The sequence below is a fragment of the Bos indicus x Bos taurus genome, chromosome 4 (assembly GCF_003369695.1).
Source record: "Bos indicus x Bos taurus breed Angus x Brahman F1 hybrid chromosome 4, Bos_hybrid_MaternalHap_v2.0, whole genome shotgun sequence".
Classification (NCBI taxonomy): Eukaryota; Metazoa; Chordata; class Mammalia; order Artiodactyla; family Bovidae; genus Bos; species Bos indicus x Bos taurus.
In genome coordinates, this window is record NC_040079.1 from 51302497 (window position 1) to 51323878 (window position 21382).

Here is a 21382-nt window from a genome sequence, read left to right on the forward strand (position 1 = left end):
CACGCCTTTGTGAATTTGTTTCTAATTTTCAATCCATGTTGTACCACCTAATTGTTCCATTTGTTCCCATTTTTAGATTTAAAAAAGATTTCCTTATTTATTTATTTTTATGGCTGTGCTGGGTTTTTGTTGCTGTGCATGGGCTTTCTCTAGTTTCCCAGAGCTGGGGCTACTCTCTGGTTGCAGTGCACAGACCTCACGTTGCGCTGGTTTCTCTTGTTGTGGAGCATGGACTCTGGGGTGCTTGGGTTACAGTAGTTATGGCACGCGGGCATGTGAATCTTCCCGGAGCAGGGATCACACCCATGTCCTCTGCATTGGCAGGTAGATTCTTAATCACTGGAACCACCAGAGAAGCTCTTCATTTGTGCCCTTTTAATTATTCTCTCTACATAAGCCCTTTCAGATCCTGTTACTCTTTCAGAGCTTAGAGTCCAGTTTTTTAGCCAAATAATAGCAATAATAATAATTACCAATCTTTCTTTCCACTTTACTTCTAGGAGTCCATTTCCTACATATCTAACACTTTGCTGTCCCATCTTATAATATCTTGATTAGATTTAAAACAGCTTTAGGGAAGAAACTGTGGATTATTCTTTGCTTTCCTCAGAGTATATAGTATTAACGTAACCAAGAGCACATAGTAAATGACCAAAAAGCACTTATCAAGAAGCATCCTGGCGTGGTAGGAAATGCAGAAACTTTGGGAGTGATAAATTTGAATTCAGCGTAAAAAGGGTTTGCCTTTTGGGGGATTATGGGCAAGTTATTTAACTTTCCTGAAGCCATATTCCCCTGCAAAATGAGGATAAAAATTTACAGGGTTGCTGTGAGGAATGGAGGCAACCTAAGGACTTATGCAGGGACTGGGAAGCACTGTGTGCCCCACAGACAGCACTTATTATGATCTGTGAACAATCCTCTCCCTACCTGACTCCTCTGCCCAGGCTCTTATACCCTGACTTGACGTTTTCTTCCATGTCTTCAACAAAACCGTACTTAATAGTCTACATCTACCTCTACCAGGAGCAGTGTGTTGTTTACACAAGCATCTAAACTACTACTAGAAGGCTGCTACCAGTAATGCCAGTGAATACTGAACTTACCACATCATTTTCATCTGCAAAATGAGATTGGTACTCATCTGTAAAGATTCTTCTGAAATCTGTGATCAAGTGTGATATACAGAACCATACCAAGTTCAAAGATTTCAATATATACGAAACAAATCAGTCGGCAGATAATCAGACATCATTATCTTAAGTATGTGGAAGTAAAGTATACTGAAGAGGATTTTGTATCTTCTCAATTTAGGAGATGCTTCAACATTTGACTTGATCTCATTTACCATCCCTTCTTCATGGTGATGTTGCAAATTTTATCAAGAGCTTTACAGCAATGCAGGAATATAAGGAATTAGAACAGAATGTACTTGCTTCCGTGGAGTTAGGATTTAAACTGAATATTCTTAAGGCGGTAAGCTATATAACAAAGTGACTTTAGAAATTACAACTGGACAGAGAATACAGGGCAACCTACATTCACGCACACAGAATAACAGGTAACAAAAGCAGTTAACTCATAGAACTAGGTCATTGCTGGAACAAGAGGAAATAGAATCATAGAGCACTAGAACTGAAAATCCCCTAGGAGAAACCGAGATTTTACAGAGAACAAAATCCCTTAGTTAAGTAAGCACCGGACTGGTCTACCACCAGGAGTTGGGAAAGTGCCCAGGAGCGAGGGGCTACAGTAGCCCCAAGCGCGTGGTCCTCCTTTGCTTCTACGATTGTCTACTTTCCGAGCCACAGAATAACTGGGTTCGCTTAGATTTATAAACATCTAGGCAATGACACGGCACTAGTTCCTATATCTCTGGGCTACCCTTTCCACTTAACTGTTAAGTTACTTTTCAATTAAAATAATAATTAAAACGTCAAAAATGCATTATCTAAACGGATCCTGTTTTGTTGCCACAGGTATCTGAAAGCGGCGAAGCGGGAGAAAGCGGAGGAATAGCCGAGTCCATGGAACAGGCCGTTTCGGGTTTGTTAGGGTCCATGGGGTCGCTGAGGGTCGGACACGACTGAGCGACTTCACTTTCACTTTTCACTTTCATGCATTGGAGAAGGAAATGGCAACCCACTCCAGTGTTCTTGCCTGGAGAATCCCAGGGACGGGGAAGCCTGGTGGGCTGCCGTCTATGGGGTCGCACAGAGTCGGACACGACTGAAGTGACTTAGCAGCAGCAGCAGGAGCCTACAGTCTGCAGCTAGGGTAGTTAACCGCCGGGTGCAACCAGATTGGTATTTCAGCGGTTAGGCCCGACCGACTCCTCGCGACGTCGGCGGCGGAAGGGGCGGGTCCATGGCAGGAAGTGGCGTTTCACCGGCTTTTGGCCTGTGGGGAGGTGTAGCCGGTCGGTAGAGGGAGGCTGTGGTGGCGGAAGAGCTTTGGAGGCTGATGGCGGCTGAAGCTCGGAAACCTCTTTAACACTCCACTCTTCCCGAGAGTTCCTCACTCGGTAAGCGCCTCTCCAAGCCCGCCCCGGCGCCTCGCGTGGGGTGGACGTCCCCTGGAGCTCTGTAGGGGCTCGTGATACGCCCCTCAATTCTGGAGTCTAGGGGCCTGACTAGTCTCGGGAATGGTCTCCGTAGTGACGATGCTGCCGAATGACGATGCTTTCCTTCCCGAGGACAAACCTTTCTTCCCGGACTGTGATTGTGACGGGAGTGTGGACGACTTTGGTTAGCAAAGGAGTTGGAAAAAGGGACGGGGGGCCGGCCCACACGGCGGGGAGGCCCTAGGATAGGCCTTGGCGATTTAGGGGAGCCGTGTGGGGTGTGGGCCCTTTGGGGACGAGTAGCCAGAGACCCCCGGAAAAGAAAGTGCTTTGGCGGAGGCTCTACTCTATGGTGAGTGCTTAGTGGGTAACGTCTGGGCTGCTGGGGTAGGTAAGCTTAGGAAAACATCTAGGTCGTGTCGAAATGGGACACTCAGGTTTGCCCGTGCGGAGTGAAACCTGTGTTTTGTTTTGAGTCGCCAGTAGATTAGGAGGCGGGGACTCCGTGCGCCGCGGGCCTTGGGCGGAGTTAGCTGTTTGTGCTCGATCTTCAAAGTCAACTGGGTTATAGAGTTAGTGAACGCTTTTCTTGTCTGCTTATAAATAAATGACTGTCACGCCTTGTGCTCGAAGGGATCTTAAATCTTCCGAGAAGAGTCATGTTTGTCTATGCTTAGGCAACTTGTCCTGATTTCACAACACTCCCTCCCAACACCCCAGAGGTCCGCAGGTTGTGGACAAGTCCCGACAGGAGCTCGTCATTTTGGGGAATCTTTGCTAAGAGATTAGTATGCGTGTGTGTGTGTGTCCTGATAAACATATTACCTTATTGGTAATCATTTTATTTGAGAACGCCGTGACATTTGATTTTCTACATATATTTTAGGTTTTACGAAGTAGTTACGAATCGCTTTTGTGTCCGGGACAGGAAATTCTAAGTTTTCCACTCGCTAGTTGTAGAATAGCTGCATGCAGGAATTACTAATTGTAGTTTTGGAGCCCGATTCCAAAAGCGTTTAAAGAGATTATTAGAGTAACATGTAAATCTAAAAACAAAGTGGGCTAATTACCCTTGGGGTACTATTCGGGTATGGAAAGGGGCCTTCGTTTTGTTCTTATCAAGGATAGAGTTGATTTCTTGAAAGAATACTTGATTAAGTTTTCTAGTCATTCCATTGTTAAATTGCACACCCCTGTTTATACAATTATGGCTGCAGCCATTTGCGTAGTAGTAACTGGTAAATATCCTTTACTTAACAAAATAACAGATATCTTGGAATTCTAAGTTTTGACCTTTTTTAATGATGTTAAATATTTTTGAAAGGTCTTAACCATGTTCCCTTTTTACTGCTTTGGGGGCATTGCCTCACATATGAAGTTTATTGGATTGCATTCTTTTGAAATTTAAATATTACTAAGTAAAATTTTGGCTATATCCACCTCTGGCCTTTTAAAGTTTAGTTTGTCTCAAACTCTTACAGGATGGTAAAGATTCCCTCCCCTCTAATAAAAAGTCAGTTTCACAGCTTTTTAGAAACCACCATTTAAAACAAAGTTAAGTGGTGTGCATGACACCTGGCAGAGTGTAATGAGTAGTGGTACTCAGCTGTAAGAGTTGTGGAGATTGGGAGGACTGTTAAGTGTGTAAACTGACAAATTGGTGGATTTGCTTCTGCCTTCCAGAAAGATCGCTGATAATTCTTTTCTGGTCTGTAAGCCAGCTGATATAGTCTTTGAGCTAAACTGTGAGTAATTGGAAGCAATTAGAATATTAGCTGTAGTTTTTCCCTTCAGATACTCAGTTTCTTCCCGAACTGTTTGGAGGTAAGTTTGAAAGTTCATGTATAATTAACTGAAAATTAAAAAAAATTTTTTTTACTAAGTATTTCAACCACTGTATGTAATGTGTTTCTATTGCAAGAGGTCATATGTGAGTTTTTATTACTAGTCTTTGTCTACTTTGGATTTACTAACTTTTATTATGGAAATTTTCAAAATACCCAAAAAGAGTTTAAGGACTCACTATTTTGCTAATCTGGGTTTATCACCCCTGGAGTTTTTTAAGGCAAATCCTGGACATCAGGATATTTCACCTATAATTTATCATCTTTAACTGGTAAGGACTTTGAAAAAAACACAATCACCATAATAATAGTATCACCTAGAATAAAATTATCTTATTTCTTTTTGAATTCTAAATGTTAGAATTAGCAAATTATATAAAATATCCAAATTAGAAAGTTTGCTCTTCTGTACATTTAATGCACAGAAGTTCTTAGTATGGTCAACTTCCTACTTTATTTAATTAAGGTTTACACATTTTGGGCTAGTTAAGTAAAATGAGTATCAGAAGTCACTGGAAAAATGCTAGCAGAAAAGCCAGATCAGGCTTGGGCTTGAAAAAGTTCCAAGAGGAAGAACATAACACATACTCCCCCGCCCTCAGTTTATTTTAGCTACTTACCTGAGGGCCCACTGCATATTGTCTATTATTCCTTAGATATTGATGAGTCCTCAAAAATAACAAACATTGGATTTTAGACCAAAGACTTAACAGAGTTAAGTTTACAGCATAACACTTAAAAGGAACCCTAGAGATGTTAGGGAATAAAGTAGAAAATAGGGAAGAGGGCACTGCAGACGGCGTGTAAAAGTATTTCAGACTTTATTTCCCAGCCAGGCATGTCTTTTTTTTTTTTTTTTTTGAACTGTTCTCATGTATTTTTAATTTTTTACTTACGTAACATTGGTTTATTACATTAGTTTCATGTGTATAACATTTCTAATTCTGTATATACTACAGCTTGTTTACCACCAAAAATATAGTTTCCATCTGCCAGCATACAGTTGATCCCCTTTGCTCTTTCCATCCCCTTTACTCTTGTTCTTGGTAAGTCCGGTTTGGTTTATTTATTTATTTTTTGTTTGCCATATTTCTAGAGGTGTACTTTATAGAGAATGGGAAACGAAATTCGATATGGTAAAGCTATTCCTACTTTTGTGGTAGGCATTGTATTTCCTCTCTCCAGCTGAGGCTGAGTTTGTTCTTTTTCTCGTGCTATCAGTGAAGCTACACTTCCCACACACTACCACAAGGTGATGCAGTGCCTCTGCACATTACTTCCCCATCGCATGGTGTGTGGGTCTGTGTGTGTGCCTGTGAATCATTGTGATGCATTAACATTCTCAGTGAATTTTAACGATTTTAAAAGGTTTACCATCTTTTCACTGCGTTTCTTATCTGTGTGAAGAATGAAACATAAACTGTATGGGAATTAGATATTTTACCGTTTAAAATGGGTCGATTCACGTAGTTACATTCAGATAACATTCATCCTTGTTAACTTTTTTATGAGTATAAGTTATATTGGAATTAAATTAATTTAAAAAGTAATGAGAATGAAGTGACTTCTGTAAAAATATTTCTGTAGTTATAGTCAGATTGAAATGTTTAAAAAGGTTAGTGTTGGAGAGAGATTAATGAAGGTTATTAATGGGATAATTGCAAATTATCTTACTCAAAAGATTTATAAGCATCATGAATATATTTAATATCTGATAGAGTTTTGTATTAAAAACTTGAATTTTGGGGAGAGAGTTTAAAAATGAAATTTGTTAATGTATTTATTTAAAATAATGAAAATAGTACATTAAATATACTGGTAAAAATTCAGTCAATTGAATTAAAAGTTGAAGTTCTTTTAAGTCCTCTTTTCACACATAACTCATGAGTAAAGACGGTAGTGTGTGCTTTTTAGTCCCTTTGATACATTTATAAGCATATATACACATGTACATACATAAATACATATGTGTATTGTTGTTTTAGTTGCTAAGTTGAGTCTGACTCTTTTGCGGTCCCATGGACTATAAAAGACCAGGCTCCTTTGTCCATGGAATTTTCCAGGCAAGAATACTGGAGTGGGTTGCCATTTCCTTCTCCAGGGGATCTTCCTGACCCAGGGGTTGAACCTGTGTCTCCTGCTTTGGCAGGCAGATTCTTTACCATGAGCCACCTGGGACGCCCACATATGTGTATATACCTTTATGTTATTTTACATCTTAAAAGCTTTTCAGTGAAGTAAAAGTCTAATTATTGATTTTTAAACGCTCTTGTAATTGAGGTTAAACAAAAGTTTAACCTCCACTACCTTGTTGTATAACATATACTGCTTTGTTGATTTAGTTTACTTTAGGAAACATATTTAAGTTTTATGAAAAAAGTTTCATTCTTAAATGACTTTTAATGTACAACACGGGAAACTCACCCTAAGCTAACTTTGTTTTCTTCTTGCTGAGTATCTTCCTCAGAGAAACTTATACTCACTTTCTTCATAGAAAAACATTACTGATTCACTTGACTCAGTTTTGGTAGTTGTATCTAAAAGAGTTTGGTTCAGTTAATTTAGCTATAGTCTTTCTCATGGGTTTTTTTATAACAAGTAGTGAACATTTTTTCAAAACTGGAATCAAGGGCTTTTTGTTTTTTTTAGGAAGCCACTAAATTTGAAAGGAGATTATTATTAGTGGTTTCATTAACATTATGACATCTCTTTGGGCTCAGGTTTGCTCAGGCTATTCAAAGAAACAAAGTAATGAACACTTATTTTAGGAAGTTTCTAGTGTTGTGCTACCTTTTCATTTTCCTGAAGACTTTAGGTTGCCAGCTGGAGACTATTGACTGTTAAGTCTTTCTGTGAAGTAGGGTTGTTGGTAATAAAACGTTTTTGTTAGTGCAGAGATACAGGAAATTTACTACTGAATGCATTCTCTTTACCTTAGAATCCTGGCAAACCTCAGGTGGGAGAGGCTGATAAGACATCCAGCCTGGTATTCTGCCACAGTGGCTTTCAGGTTCATGAATGACAGTCTCTTTGTGGGATGTCCAGTATATTGTATATCCTATAAGTACAAAGCAGTATCTTGACCATAACAGAAGCAGAGTAGAGACAAAAGGAAAATTGGGCATTTTCTGAAGTGTTATTTCAGAATTTTAAAGATGAGCTTTAGTATTTCAGATCAACAAAAGAAACGTGGAAAAGCATTTTATCCTAGATCTTTCTAGAAATAAGACTTCTTAGTAATTGTTAAAATGTGAGTAGTGTTGAGAATTCGCTGGTAGTCTACTGGTAAGGACTCTAATGCTTTCACTGCCTTGGCCAGGTTCAGTCCCTGGTCCAGGAACTAAGATCCTGCGAGCCTCACAGTGTGGCAAAAAAAAAAAAAAAAAAAAAAAAAAAAATGTGATTGGTGTTACTTCTGTAGAAACTTCATGGGTTTGTGAAGTAAATTAGAATAATTTGGTTAGCAAATGTCTTAACCCGGTTTTTCCCATTATTACAGAGATTCTTGTTTTGATGACTCAGAAGCAGGTGCCATTGTGTCAGTGGCAGTGTTTCATACGTGGTCCTGTAGAAACAACGGCTGAAGTGAGTCTGTGACACACTGTAGAGATATATTTTTTGAGTAAATTATATCATTTTTTCAAATGTAGAGCAAATAATTTGGAAAACATTTAGGTTTTGAAGATTTTTTTAGGCCGCTTTCACCATTCATCTGCTAGCAAGTGCTAAGTTAGTGAGCACTCACTGAATCTATAATAGATTCTCAACAGAATGTATTTCAGTGACACTATATATTTAAAAATACATGTATTTTTAATCAGTAACTGTATGGAAAGGATACAATAATCCTGGAATCAAGATAGAATGAAAGGGTAGAATTGTTGTAGGTAGAGATGAACGAGTAGGCCGAACTATTTCAAGTAGACCAACTGAGATTTTTACATCATTTGTGAGATTTGAACAAGTATGTACCAGAAGCCCAAGAAGACAGCCCAGGTCTGGGAATCTGTGAGAGCTGCTAATGGAGACTTAAATTGATGGTTTGAGTCATAGTCTAAATAGTAGTCCTCTGTGCTGGCTGTATACAGGATTAAGATTACTTTGAAGTGAAGTGAAGTCGCTCAGTCGTGTCTGACTCTTTGCGACCCCGTGGACTGTAGCCCACCAGGCTCCTCCATCCGTGGGATTCACCAGGCAAGAATACTGGAGTGGGTTGCCATTTCCTTCTCCAGGGGATCTTCCAACCCAGGGATTGAACCCAGGTCTCCCACGTTGCAGGCAGACGCTTTAACCTCTGAACCACCACTTTGGGAGGCTTAAAAAAAAATGTGTGTACACGAACTTGCATGCAGTGCCCAGGTCCCAAAAAGTCATTGTCTAAGACCCCTTAATGATTCTAATATGTAGCCGGGGTTCAGAAAACCTGGGGATCGTGAATGTGGGTCAGGAATGCATGACACAGAGGTTGACTAGGCTCTAGGTTACAGGAGCCTAGAACCTAACGTGGAGGGATACAATAGGTTGGATTAGGGAGGAAAGTGATGCAAGTTCAGGGGTTCAACATAGAAACACTGCTTTTGGTTTGCAAGAGAAGCAGAGGGCTAGGCTTTGCAGGAGAGGTGAAAGTTTGGTTTTTAAGTTTTTTTAACTCGTTGAACTTTCTGAAACATTTTGTAAATTAATTACTTCCCAGTTTGTGTTTTTATATTTAATCATATCTAAAGGAGTTCCAGTATTTAAGAAGTATGTCTTTTCAATAATTCTCTGAGAATATCCATGTAATTTACTTTTAAAGCTATATATTTTCTCAAGGTTTTTTCTTAGTTGGTATCATTAAATATGTATAATTTACTTGTTTCAGATTCACAATGACATCCTTTCAAGAAGTTCCATTGCAGACTTCCAACTTTGCCCATGTCATCTTTCAAAATGTGGCCAAGAGTTATCTTCCTAATGCACACTTAGAATGTCATTATACTTTAACTCCATATATCCATCCACATCCAAAAGATTGGGTTGGTATATTCAAGGTAAGAGAACTTTCTGCATATTTCTTCCATGTAGGCACTCTTTATTTTCTTCTTAAGAGGTTCACAATTAGTTTATACTTGTCTTAGCTCTACGTTAAGGATTATTTTTATAAATGTCAAATGTAAAACATTATGCAAACTTGAAATATTTAATAGTGCAGGGTAGTGTACAACAAATGTTAGGAACTTCAGTTCACCAGACTTGCCTCTCTGTGATCAAAAGGTTTGACTTAAAATTCTTTTCAAATTTTTTTCTCCCATTTTCTCCATTCCTTACCTTAAAAAGGTGATCTTTTCCTTTGGATTGCTATATCATTTACGGTTTTGTCATTTGTAATTAATTTTGTACAGCTCTACAGCTGTGTTACTATCTTTTCTGTTGTCCCACATTGTTAAAATATTCCTCATATTGTCCCATGCTTTAATAAGAGTATTCTGTTTTACATGACTAGTAATTTCATTGATGGCAAGAGTCCTAGTTCTAATATTTTGCCATTATGTGTTACATTTAGTTGAAAATTACACTGAGATGATCATTACAGTGGTCGAAGTTTTTTGGCAATTTCAAGTCTTCAGAATGTAATGGAGAACCAGAAAATAAGAATGTGCTTTGAGCAAAGTAATGCTGTAAATGTACAGGTAGTAAAACTTACTTTTCTCTTGGGTTATTCTAGATTCTCCCTTGGAAGCAATTTTTATTTTAGATATGACTTGTTAAAACCAAGACCAGTAGGTATTGAAATTTTAATTGTGTGGTCTATATAAGTTAAATAGTAAAGTAGAAAGAAATAAAAGTAGCTGCTAGAATTAGGTACATTGAGAGTATCAAGTAGTCAAAGTCTGTCCTAATAGAGTGAGGAGGGCAGAAAAACTGTATGGGACAAAACAAAGTTCTGGCCTTTAATGACATTTCAGTACCTTTTTGAATCTCTCATCCCTTGGCATTGCTGGATTGGTGAGTTGTTTACTCTGTTTTCTTTAGGCTAGTCAAAATCCAATATGAAGATACATTTATTGTAAGCTTGTTATGAAATCAATATCATTTTTAATTTTATGTAAGAGATGAATAACAAGTTAAAGACACTAAGAATTGGTATTTTCTTAAAGAGTGAGACAGAGAGGAAGAATAGAACAGGGAAATGAGATTGAGGGAAGAAAAGGGCATTCCTGGCAAGAAAATGGCATAAGCAAAGGCACAGGGGTGAGAATGTTAATGAGAATGAGTTAGTGAAGTGGAGGGAGATGAAGTTAGTGAAGTGGAGGGAGATGAAGTGTCCGTCTTTGATGGAAGACCTTCAGTGTTAAGCTAAGTAGTTTGCAGACTTTTCATTATGTGCAGTGAGAAGTCTGCATATGTTGGCTGATGGGTGATAAATTGTATTTCAAGAAGATAAATCTTTACTTTTTTTTTTCAGACTACTTATTTTTGTCTTCTGGTCCCCCCTCCCATTTTTTGTTAATAACCTATTGTTTATGCCAAAAGTTTATGACCATCTCATCAGATTCAGCCGAACACAATCGTGTCAGTTTTACTGCCTGTTTCCACATTTTTAATATCACTGCTGTAATTCATGCCCTCCTTATCTCCTTCTAAGACGATTGCAGTAGGTTTCCTGTTTTCCGTGCTTTCATAATGCCACTCCTCAATTTTATCTGTTCTGCAAAATGCTCTATATATAATAGAAAATGAAAATCTGAACATATCTTCCTCTTGTTTAAGTGGCTTTTCATCCTCTGTGGGATAATGTCAAGACCAAATAACTTAGGGTGCCAAATAGGGCTCCTTTATAAGACCTGATTTATAGCTTCCTTTTTCACATTGCCTGCTTATTTTTGGCTATCATATTGCTAATGTATTGTCTCTTGTGCACTCCAAGGACTGTTAACTCTTTTTTAAGCAGTAGTACTTACATAAATAAATAATAAATAAATTTGAGTAGAATACCCTTTCCATCTTTTTGCCTGGATGATACTTAGTGGGAAGTTTAAGCATGTAGTAAAAACTTCAAACTGTACAGGAAAAACTCAGGAAAAAAAAATCATGTTTTAATACTATTACCTAGCAATAAGCATTGTTAACATATTGGTATATATCTGTAAATAATAATTATACTTTGTCTATAAAAAGTATACACATATGCTGTTGCTGCATTGTGAAATTCATGGAAATGTTTCTAAATATTTACCATTAAACAGTCCTTAATACAGACTGTATTTTTTTAAAATTTTGTGTCCATTTATTTCATAGGGTAAGTTCTTGGAAAAGGAATTACGATGTTTATGGCATTGAATGTTTTTAAATACTAGATATGTACTGCATATTGCTGTCTAGAATGATTTTGATGGATATATTGACAAGGCAGGCAGGGAGAAACAGCCTAGATCGTAACTATAAGGGGAAGGAATGAAGGGAAAGTGTATTGTGTGTTTTAGAAAATCTTAATTTAATTTTCCTGGGACAGGTACCAGTTTTAGAAAATGAATGGGAAAAGTTTGTTTTAATATTTAGCTGAGGAATAACTTTTAAGCAGAGAGTAATAGAGTTTAGAAGTGAACTTTAATCTTACAGTGCTGAATAAGATAAATTGGAATTAGAATTTTAGAGAATGTTTAGACCATCTTAATTTCTAGGTGAGATAATGCAGGCCTTTGAGAAGGGGATCAATTCTGGGTAATAATCCATAGGAAGCATCTATAAGGTTTGTCAGCAGTTAACTGAATGTATTGAGACTGAAACTCATTCATTAAATATCCTCAGTGAGGAGGAGCAAGGTCATGTGCTGAGTTGGGATGAGGAGTGGGGCTGTGGGTGGGGATCTTGAGTATGGAGAAGATTTGGTCTTGCTACTGTGGAAGAATGGAGAATTGGAATAGGTTAACCAGGAGATTGTTGAGCAGCCGTTTTGTGAGTTTGTCTAGAGATTGAGCACCTAGAATTGAGTGAATTCCAAAAGTGAGTATTATTCACACTGGATTTGGAAAGAGAAGTCAAGAGGGCAAAGGTTACTAGCATGGTTTTAGGTGCATTACTGGAATGGTAACTGACCGTGAAGTCCAGGTTGGGTAGGGGAATGAGTGAAGCCAGACTAGGGATGTAGACTGGGGTGGAGATTTTCATTTTTTCCTTTCAGGTTTTCTTCCTCTTCTCTAGTGTTGGTTAAATTATAACTAAAACATGTAGCATGTTTGTTTATTCTTTATACTTTGCAAAGATCTATTCATGAGAGCATTATACTCAACATTTTGCAGATGGGGGAACTGAGGTCCAGAAAGAAGTGTCTTGGTCACTCCAAATTAAACTTTGGAGCTAACGTTTGAACTACATGTAAACCACGTGTAAAAACCTCAAGAACTGTTCTTGGCAGTTTGGTTAAGTGAGAGATTTAGTTTTTCAAAGTTAACAACAGAATTCTTAAAAAGTTCTGTGTGCATTTTATGAATGATAGGATTGAAGTTAAAAAAAAAAATACAGGAAAAGATTGAGAACTATACATGATGTCATATTTATTATCAAACCCAACATTAATTGCAATAAAATATTTAATATGTCCCATTATATTTGTTTTATCATTATCAATTTGATTTGGTCTTGATTGTATAAGTATTTTTAAGAATTTATTTATATTTAGGCTATGCTTGGTACAAATTAAATTAACTTATAATTAAAATACTTTAAAGGTCCATGAGACTTTTTTTTTAACTGTAAAGGAGTTATAACAATTCTCATGTTTCAGAGATACTATTCTAGTTGTGGAAATTGGGAATGCAAAGTGATTATGTCATGTTGTCCAGAGTCACATAGGCAAAACCAACCTTCCCAGTAAGGTACTATTCTCACTGAAACCTTACTGACAACCAGATTAAAAAACTTTAATTTCCTGGTATGGAAAGTGAAACTAAGCAGTGATTTTATACTTGAATATCTTGTTTCAAGTTTTTCCCCTCTTCTTTGTTTCTCTTTTCCTTTTCATATTTGTCTTCATTCTGCTGCTTCTGTCTTCCTGCCCTGTCTCCATTCCAGTCCTTTCTTATTTTGTTTTTAAAAAAATATTCTCCTGTTGTAAAAATTATCATAATTTTAGAAAACTTAGAACAAAACAGGGGATGCAAAAGGTAAAAATTTAAGATGGCCAGCAGTCCCATCGCTCATCTATGTGCATGTGCTCTAAGTTGCATTAGTCAGTGTTTGACACCGTAGCCCACCAGGCTTCTCTGTCCGTGGGATTCTCCAGGCAAGAATACTGGAGTCTGTTGCCATGCCCTCCAGGGGGTCTTCCCAACCCAGGGATCAGACCCTAGTTTCTTAATAAAGAGTGGTTACCCTTATTAATGTTTTAAAAGTGTTTCCTTTCAGTCCTTTTTTTTTTTTTCCTTTTAACTAAAGGGCGAATACTTTTAGTCTTTTTTGAATGCGTATATTTTGAAAATAGTTGAAAGTAGTAGTATATGGGGTCGCTGAGAGTCGGACACGACAGAGCGACTTCACTTTCACTTTTCACTTTCCTGCATTGGAGAAGGAAATGGCAACCCACTCCAGTGTTCTTGCCTGGAGAATCCCAGGGACAGAGGAGCCTGGTGGGCTGCCGTCTATGGGGTCGCTCAGAGTCGGACACGACTGAAGTGACTTAGCAGCAGTAGCAGTAGTATATGGTGTATTTTATGTCCTGAATTTTTCACTTATGATTGTAGCCACTTTCTCAATAAGTAGCTCTGTAACATATTATCTCATGCAGGGACATTTATGTTGTTTATGATATGATATTTCTTAGAATGAGCATTGCATCTCCCTTTGTGTATCTAGGCATTTTTGCAGTTCTTTCCTTTTAAAAAAGAAGGACCTTTATTCTTGTAATGGTGTTTGAAAATTACAGTATATACAAAAGAAAATTAATACTCTTACAAAGTGTACCCTCACCTTCCCCACAAATACCTGTTGCTGTTTGGTGTATGTTTTTCTAGAATTTAAAAATTCATAGGCTCATTTTTAAACTGTTTTTTAGGTTTTGTATTCATCTGCACATAATCAGCAAACTTCAGTGCCTTACCTGCTTCATGCCCTGTCTGTCTCCATCTTTATCTTCCCCCAAACCAGTCCCCACTGTCTCTGTCTTTGCAAGTGCTCTCTGTGTGCGCTCATTCCTAATGTTTCTTTCTTCTGAGGTTTCTCCAGAATTTATTAGTACCTGTATTTTTACTTGATAAACTTGTCCTTCTGATCTTCTTTACATTTGCTTTCAGAATTTACTAATGATTAATACCAACATGTTTTCTAAAATGTTAATCCTATTTAAAGGAAACACACTTGCCATTTTTTTCTTTTCTGTTATTCTTGTTTAATTTCCTTTTTTGCTCTTACTTTGCCAGTTGCATTAGTAACAGAAGAATGATGTCCAGTACTATTGTTAATTCCCCAAACTGGACTAAATAGTGAAATATCTGTTGTTTTGGTTATTTTCTGAGCATAGATAGGCCCTCTTAACTGGATACAAGTGTAGCTCCTAAAAGCAATATGTTTTGACAGTTGTAGGTAACTTTGCCCCATTGTTCTAAGTATCATCAGAATTCTCTCTGCCATTTATCAATGTTATAAAATTTGCTGTTATCAACTCTAAATTTTCTTTATGCTTGCTGCTAAGGGACTAAAAGGCAAATTCCCTTGCATTTCAAGGGATTGGACTCTGCACTCCAGAAATCTGATCAAGTTTACAAGATAACCAAAAAAATAAAAGAGAAATAGTGTATGCCTTGGACACTGTGGTGTGATTTTTCTAATTTGTTTACTGTTCTTACCATGAATGCATGCATGATTTCTAGATGTCCAAATTCTGTTTCTTCCAGTTTGTCCTTCTATCGTATGTGGGAGTTTAGATGTCAGACATAACTATCCTAAAGGGATCTGTACTCTGTCTTTCCATATTGAGAGACTTTTACATTATTTTTTTAAAGTATTTGCTTGACGTGCACCTCACATAACTTTTGTTCAGTTTTTCCTTCTCAAAAGGAATTTAAAGTATAGTTCTATATTGCTGATTTTTATATTCAGATTGAGTTGCATCTTGCCCCAATTTCTTGGTTGGCTTAGCGTGGGATACCTGTGATGTTTTAGAGCATGGTCTGCCACTCCCTTGAGTTGCCCAGATTTATACATTAAAGGAAAGCAAAGTATAAGTTAGCATTGTAGTTACACAAAAAGAAACAGCCTGAATTACTGTGATTCAGTTAGAAACAGCAAGGACCAAACCACTTAACATATCTCTCAAACATTTTTCTTATGTGGTAAAAGATTGCACTTCCCCATTAATGTTTTTCTTATCATGAAAGACAGCTAGAAACAGCATTTTCCACCTTTACCTTACTGTTTCTGTCTTTAGTCAACTACATTTTATTTAGGAATAGTATAGTCATTGACTCTGTTGGAAGGAAGGAGGTGGAATTTCAGAAAGTATGAGAGTATATCCTACTAGGAGAAGAGTGAGTAGAGTCCTAGTGGTAAAGAGCTTGAACTTTAATGAGATTATTTTATATCCTGCTAGGAAAAGAGTGAGTGAACTTCAGGTTTAGAGCCTGACTTTGCCTTTTACTGTTTCCTGCCCCCCCCGCCCCCCCTGTAAGTTCATTTACTGCTTTAAAGTTTTAACTCAGCAGTTAACAGGAATTTTTTTTTTTAATCTGAAGAAAAATATTTACATCTCAAATACAAAAGAAAATTTTAAAATTATTCTTGGTTGATCTCTAAGACCCAACCACTTACAAGCCTTTTTTTTTTTTTTTTTTAAACCAACCCATTATTTCTACTCAAAATGTGCATCCTGTGTACTTACTAAACATTTACTTGCACTTGCATTTTATGTGTCAGGTCTACTTGATGCAGAGCTTCTTAAAAAGCACTAACTGAATCTGTCCAGTGAAGTCTCATGTTTTTTGGAAAACCAGTTTCCAGATTGGCTGCCAAAGCTGAACTTGGGTGTGGGCAGCTCTTCGGAAAGTTCACATCCTTCACCAGATTCATCCAGCAACTCTTCCTTGGTCCAATTACATGAGGTTATTAGAAAAAAGCCTTTCACTTTCAACACTCTGGAGAGAGATTTCAAATACTTTCTCTCCTCAATTGCAGTGTCAGGATTAAGGCTTATGGCATGAAACATCCGTCCCTTTGTCAACACAAATGAAACCCAGACAACTTTGTGGAAGGGTTCAAAAAATCTTCTGCCTTCAGTGTAATGTTAGATAAACCTTCTTTCTCTGTAATACTTCCAGAAAGCTGTATTGCAGGAGAGTAATCAATTCCATTAACATCAGAGAAATCAAATTTTGCAAGTTCAACCAGGAAAACGCCAGTTCCCAATATCAAGCACTGAAGCATCCAATGTAATCTTGTGTTTCTGCATGCACCTTACTAGTCAAGTCCTACTCTCTCCTCTAAACCATATTTCTCCTGTATCTCCGTATTCTTGGAAAGTTTGCAGTTCTCTCTTATAGACAGCCTCCCAATGCTCTCGGGTTCCCAGAGCAGATGGGACAAAGCCTTCCCCTCTAGGACTGCCCCCTGGGGACCGCACCATGGCTCCAGAGCCGCTGTCATCATCCATGCCCTCTACTAGTTTCTTAATTTGTAACATAAGGGTAGTATTTTTTCAAAAACAATAAATGTATTTATTACTGCTGTTCCCTGTGCCGCTGGAATCAGGTATATATAATTGTGATATTAGCAGTTCTGTGTGTCCGCCATCACAAATATATGGCTCACTAAGCATGTTTTCTAACCACCTGGTCCAGGTAGAGCCTCTTCAGGTAGGGAGATGTTTTTCAAAAAACATGTAGCTCTAGAATAGTATTTCTTTCCAGACTAGCATATGGACCAGCATGGGGACAAAGAATACAAGGTATAACTTGTACCAGGTTTATCTTTTGGGGAATACTTCAGATGGGCTCTTTTTCAGGAGATGTTAGAAGCATTGGGAGATAGGGAATGAGGGACAGAACATCTTAGAGTTAACATCACTGTCCCTAATAGGTTATGTGCCCTTGGTTATTAATGAATAGTAACATTTCATGGACACTCACGTGCCAGCATTGTGCCAAGTGTCTTTACAGGGCTTACCTCATTTGATACACATATAAGCCTTTGAGATTGTTTGTTAGCTTCATTTTATTTATTTATTTTATGGCTGTGCTGGGTCTTGGTTGCTGCACAGGTTTTTCTCTAGTTGTGGAGAGCAGGGGCTACTCTGTAGTTGTGGTGCATGGGCTTCTCATTGTTGTGACTTCTCTTGTGGAGCACATGCTTTATGGTGTCTGGGCTTCAGTAGTTTTGGTCCCTGCCTCTAGAGCACAGGCTCAATAGTTGGGGCACATGGGCTTAGGTGCTCCAAGGCATGTGGGATCGTCCCTGAACCTGTGTCTCATGCATTGAACCACCAGGGAAGCCCTGTTATCTCCATTTTAAAGATGAGACAACAAAAATAACTTGTCTGAAATCTTATAACTACTGATATTTTTTAGCAGTCTGACCCTACTTTCTGTGCTGTTAATTACAGCATACAGTGCTTGCAAAAACTACCTTTTATGGTGTGCCCATCTTGGGTCAGGCACTCTGCCAAGTGCTGCTTTTATGTTTATTATCTAATTTAATCCTTCTGAAAATTTTGAGAGAAAAAAACTGAGCCTTAGGTCAGGGAAATCACTTAAACATGATGGTTTCCTTAAGCTTCTTACAAATGTTTTTGACCATGACACAGAAAGAAATAAAAATTCTGTGATTTGACCCAGCAGAGTTGCATGCAGATATATACTGAAACAAATTTTCATCAAGCAATACTTAGCTTTCATGCACTCTGATGCTTTCTAATTAAAAAAATAAATGTGGGCATGAATTACTAAATTGAATCACCACTTACTCTACTGGATTGTGACCTACAGTTTGAAAACACTCCTTTAGAGACTAAAGATAGTAATACAAGATTCTTCCATCTTTAGTAGTCTGGAATATCCAATCCTAGGTCAATCAGAATTATAGAACATATGTGTAATCAAACCCTGTGGATGATGCATAATTTCTCGTGTGTGCACAGTCACGTTGGACTCTTTGTGACCCTTTGAACTATAGCCCACCAGGCTCTGCTGTCCATGGGATTTTTTCAGGCAATACTGGAGTCGGTTGCCATTTCCTTCTCCAGTAGGATCTTCTTGACCCAGGGATTGAACCTGAGTCTCTTGTGTCTCCTGCATTGAAGGTGGATTCCTTACCCACTGAGCCATCATGGAAGCCATGATATACTGGCAAATGTGTATCTATTTTCTGTTTAAAACATATATAATATTATTACCACAGTTCATCTGGAAAATAACTGAGATATGTAATGTATATGTTCATGTTATTAGTTGGAAATATTTTAGAGATTGATGGGATATAGGTGGTTATTTTGTATGTGTGAACACCTTAGGAATAAAAGTAAAAATAAGTTTTACAAAATTTACCATGCCTGTAGGCAAGACTTAGAGAGACTAGTGAAATTTAATTAGTGGATTTAAGGAAGAAGGAGAAATCTAATTTTAAAAATGCACTTAAATTTGAGGCATAAAATAACTTAAAAACTTACCATTTAGTGAAATCAAATTTTAAATGAAACATAAGTTTTTATATTTTATCATATGTGTGCTAAGATTTTCCATGGGAAATTGGATATCAAATTGCATTTTAATACATAGAAGTTCTACTGTTACAGATTTTTATAGCAGTAGCTTATAGCTTAATAAAGAATTATAATAAAAATTTGATGTGCTTGTTAAAATGCCCATGATTTGTAAACATATTAATGCATGCTTTAATTTCAGGATGCAGTAAACAATATGCTGTAAGATATCACTCATATTAAGCCACTTACTTTATAATATCTACTTTTTGTTGTTCTCCTTTAGGTTGGATGGAGTACTGCTCGTGATTATTACACGTTTTTATGGTCCCCTATGCCTGAACATTATGTAGAAGGATCAGCAGTCAATTGTGAGTTAGCATTTCAAGGTAAGAACTGAAAACAGAACTCAATGAAATTAGATGTTTTATTGCCATTAAAAATGTTGTACCCTGTTGTAATTATCTGCTTAGGTGTGTCCAGTGACTAAAGTTAAATTAGTGTCTGTCTTTATCAAAAGTCATAGAATGTAAATATCTGGTGACGGTCTCATGATACTTTATGTAGACAATTAAACATTGTTTTCCTTATTTCTTCATTGAAGTCTTTTGATCACTTTTTTTCAAATGAGAAAATAATGCTGTTACTGGTATTAGATAGTAAAATTAAAGGTGAGAAAAATATTGTGTATGAAAATCACAAAGATGATTAATGGGATTTATAGAATAGAAATTCTATAGGGAAAGTTGCCTATAAGAATGGATGTGAATAATACAAAATTCATTTTGTCTTAGCTTGGTGTTAGATACAGAGTTTAAAAAATACTTTTGAGGAAGATAGACCTAGTATTGTCCCTCCCCACACATTCCACCTTCACAAAGGTGATAGCTAGAACTCCAGTACCCCTCCTGTGGCCATGAGGTAGAAGGCCAAGACAAGCACATATATGTTTGTTTTAACATGGCTGAGCTCCCAAATCAAGGTCAGCTGGCAACTGCCTTCAGATTTCTTGTTATGTTAAAAACAAACAAACAAACCCTGTTGCTTTATTTTTTAAAAACAAAACACAACAATTTTATTTAGAAATCTGTAACAATTTGCTGCAGAGTGATTTTTGCATTAAAATTGAACTGACTTCAGATCGTATTAAAGCTCTTTCTTAGTCTTATTTATATTGTGAACTGTTTTTGGTCTGGGGAAGCTAATGGACTGTCTCAGTATAATATTTTAATACACATAAAGTCACCTATATGGGTGTAACAGCTTATTTATTCGTTGTCTATTAATATCTTGGTTGCTTCCAAGTTTTGGTAGTTGTGAATAAAACTGGTAGAAACATCAATATACAGGTTTTTGTGTGGATGTGTAAGTTTTCAGGTTATTTGGATAAATATCAGAGTATGATTGCTGGTATGGTGAGAATATATTTTGAAATATATTCTTCCCATGTAGCACTAGTGGTAAAGAACCTGCCTGCCAATGCAGGGGATGTAAAGAGACGTGTGTTTGATCCTGCATTGGCAGGCGGGTTCTTTACCACTAGTGCTACATGGAAAGAGAAGCTTCTCTTTCTGAATTTCCTCTAGAGGAGGACATGGCAACCCACTCCAGTATTCTTGCCTGGAGAATCCCATGGACAGAGGAGCCTGATTGGCTACAGTCCATAGGGTTGCAAAGAGTTGGACATGACTGAAGTGACTTAGCATGCATTGGTAAGAAACCATCAAACTTTTTCCAAAGTGGCAATATTTGCATTCCCACCAGCAATGAGAGAGAGTTGTTGTGGATTACATCTTTGCCAGCATTAGGTGGTGGTAGTGTTTTGGCTCTTGGTGGTTTATGTTTTTAAAAAAACTTAACGAGGTTTATCAGTTGGCAATGTGATCACATATAGCTTGCATATATATTAATAGAAAAAGTTTCATTATGTACTGTGACAGGAAACACATATTCAGAGGATACAATTTGTACTTGTAATAAAGACAAAGATTTAGGTCGTCATAGATGTTTTATAGATTAAGAAATTTACAAATTGTATATGTAGTTTCTTTTAATTCATGGCCTTTTTTTAGATGATCAAATTCAAATATGTATATTGGGACTGATTTTGTTATGAGATATTATACAAAGTTGTGGCTTTATTTCTGGTAATTGTTCATGTGATTAGTTTTCTTAGAATAAGAAGATTAACAGAATTTGTTATAGTGACTAATGAATTTGCTTATTTATGACAGCAAAAAGTTTAAAAGCACTTTGAAAAAAAGAAATGCATCCAGTTTATTTCTATTTATACTGTAAAAGGATTTTCTTGGG

At 37.2% G+C, this 21382-nt stretch overlaps 1 protein-coding gene and 1 pseudogene across 6 annotated transcripts in view; one reads left to right on the top strand and one right to left on the bottom strand.

Annotated features, from left to right (window-relative positions):
* The first annotated feature begins 2361 nt into the window (after nt 1-2361).
* The window catches only part of TAX1BP1 (Tax1 binding protein 1), an 85214-nt gene continuing 66193 nt past the window's right edge, over nt 2362-21382 (top strand). The window contains exons 1-4 of one of the 6 annotated variants that reach the window (XM_027539404.1): nt 2362-2524; nt 7907-7992; nt 9269-9437; nt 19356-19458. In XM_027539404.1, coding sequence (XP_027395205.1) covers nt 9276-9437; nt 19356-19458 — 265 coding nt within the window. In that variant the 5' untranslated portion in view covers nt 2362-2524; nt 7907-7992; nt 9269-9275. The remainder of the gene's footprint in view (nt 2525-7906; nt 7993-9268; nt 9438-19355; nt 19459-21382) is intronic. The other 5 variants (XM_027539409.1, XM_027539406.1, XM_027539403.1 and 2 more) reach the window with 5 other exon arrangements.
* LOC113891412 lies at nt 16250-17633 on the bottom strand (annotated as a pseudogene).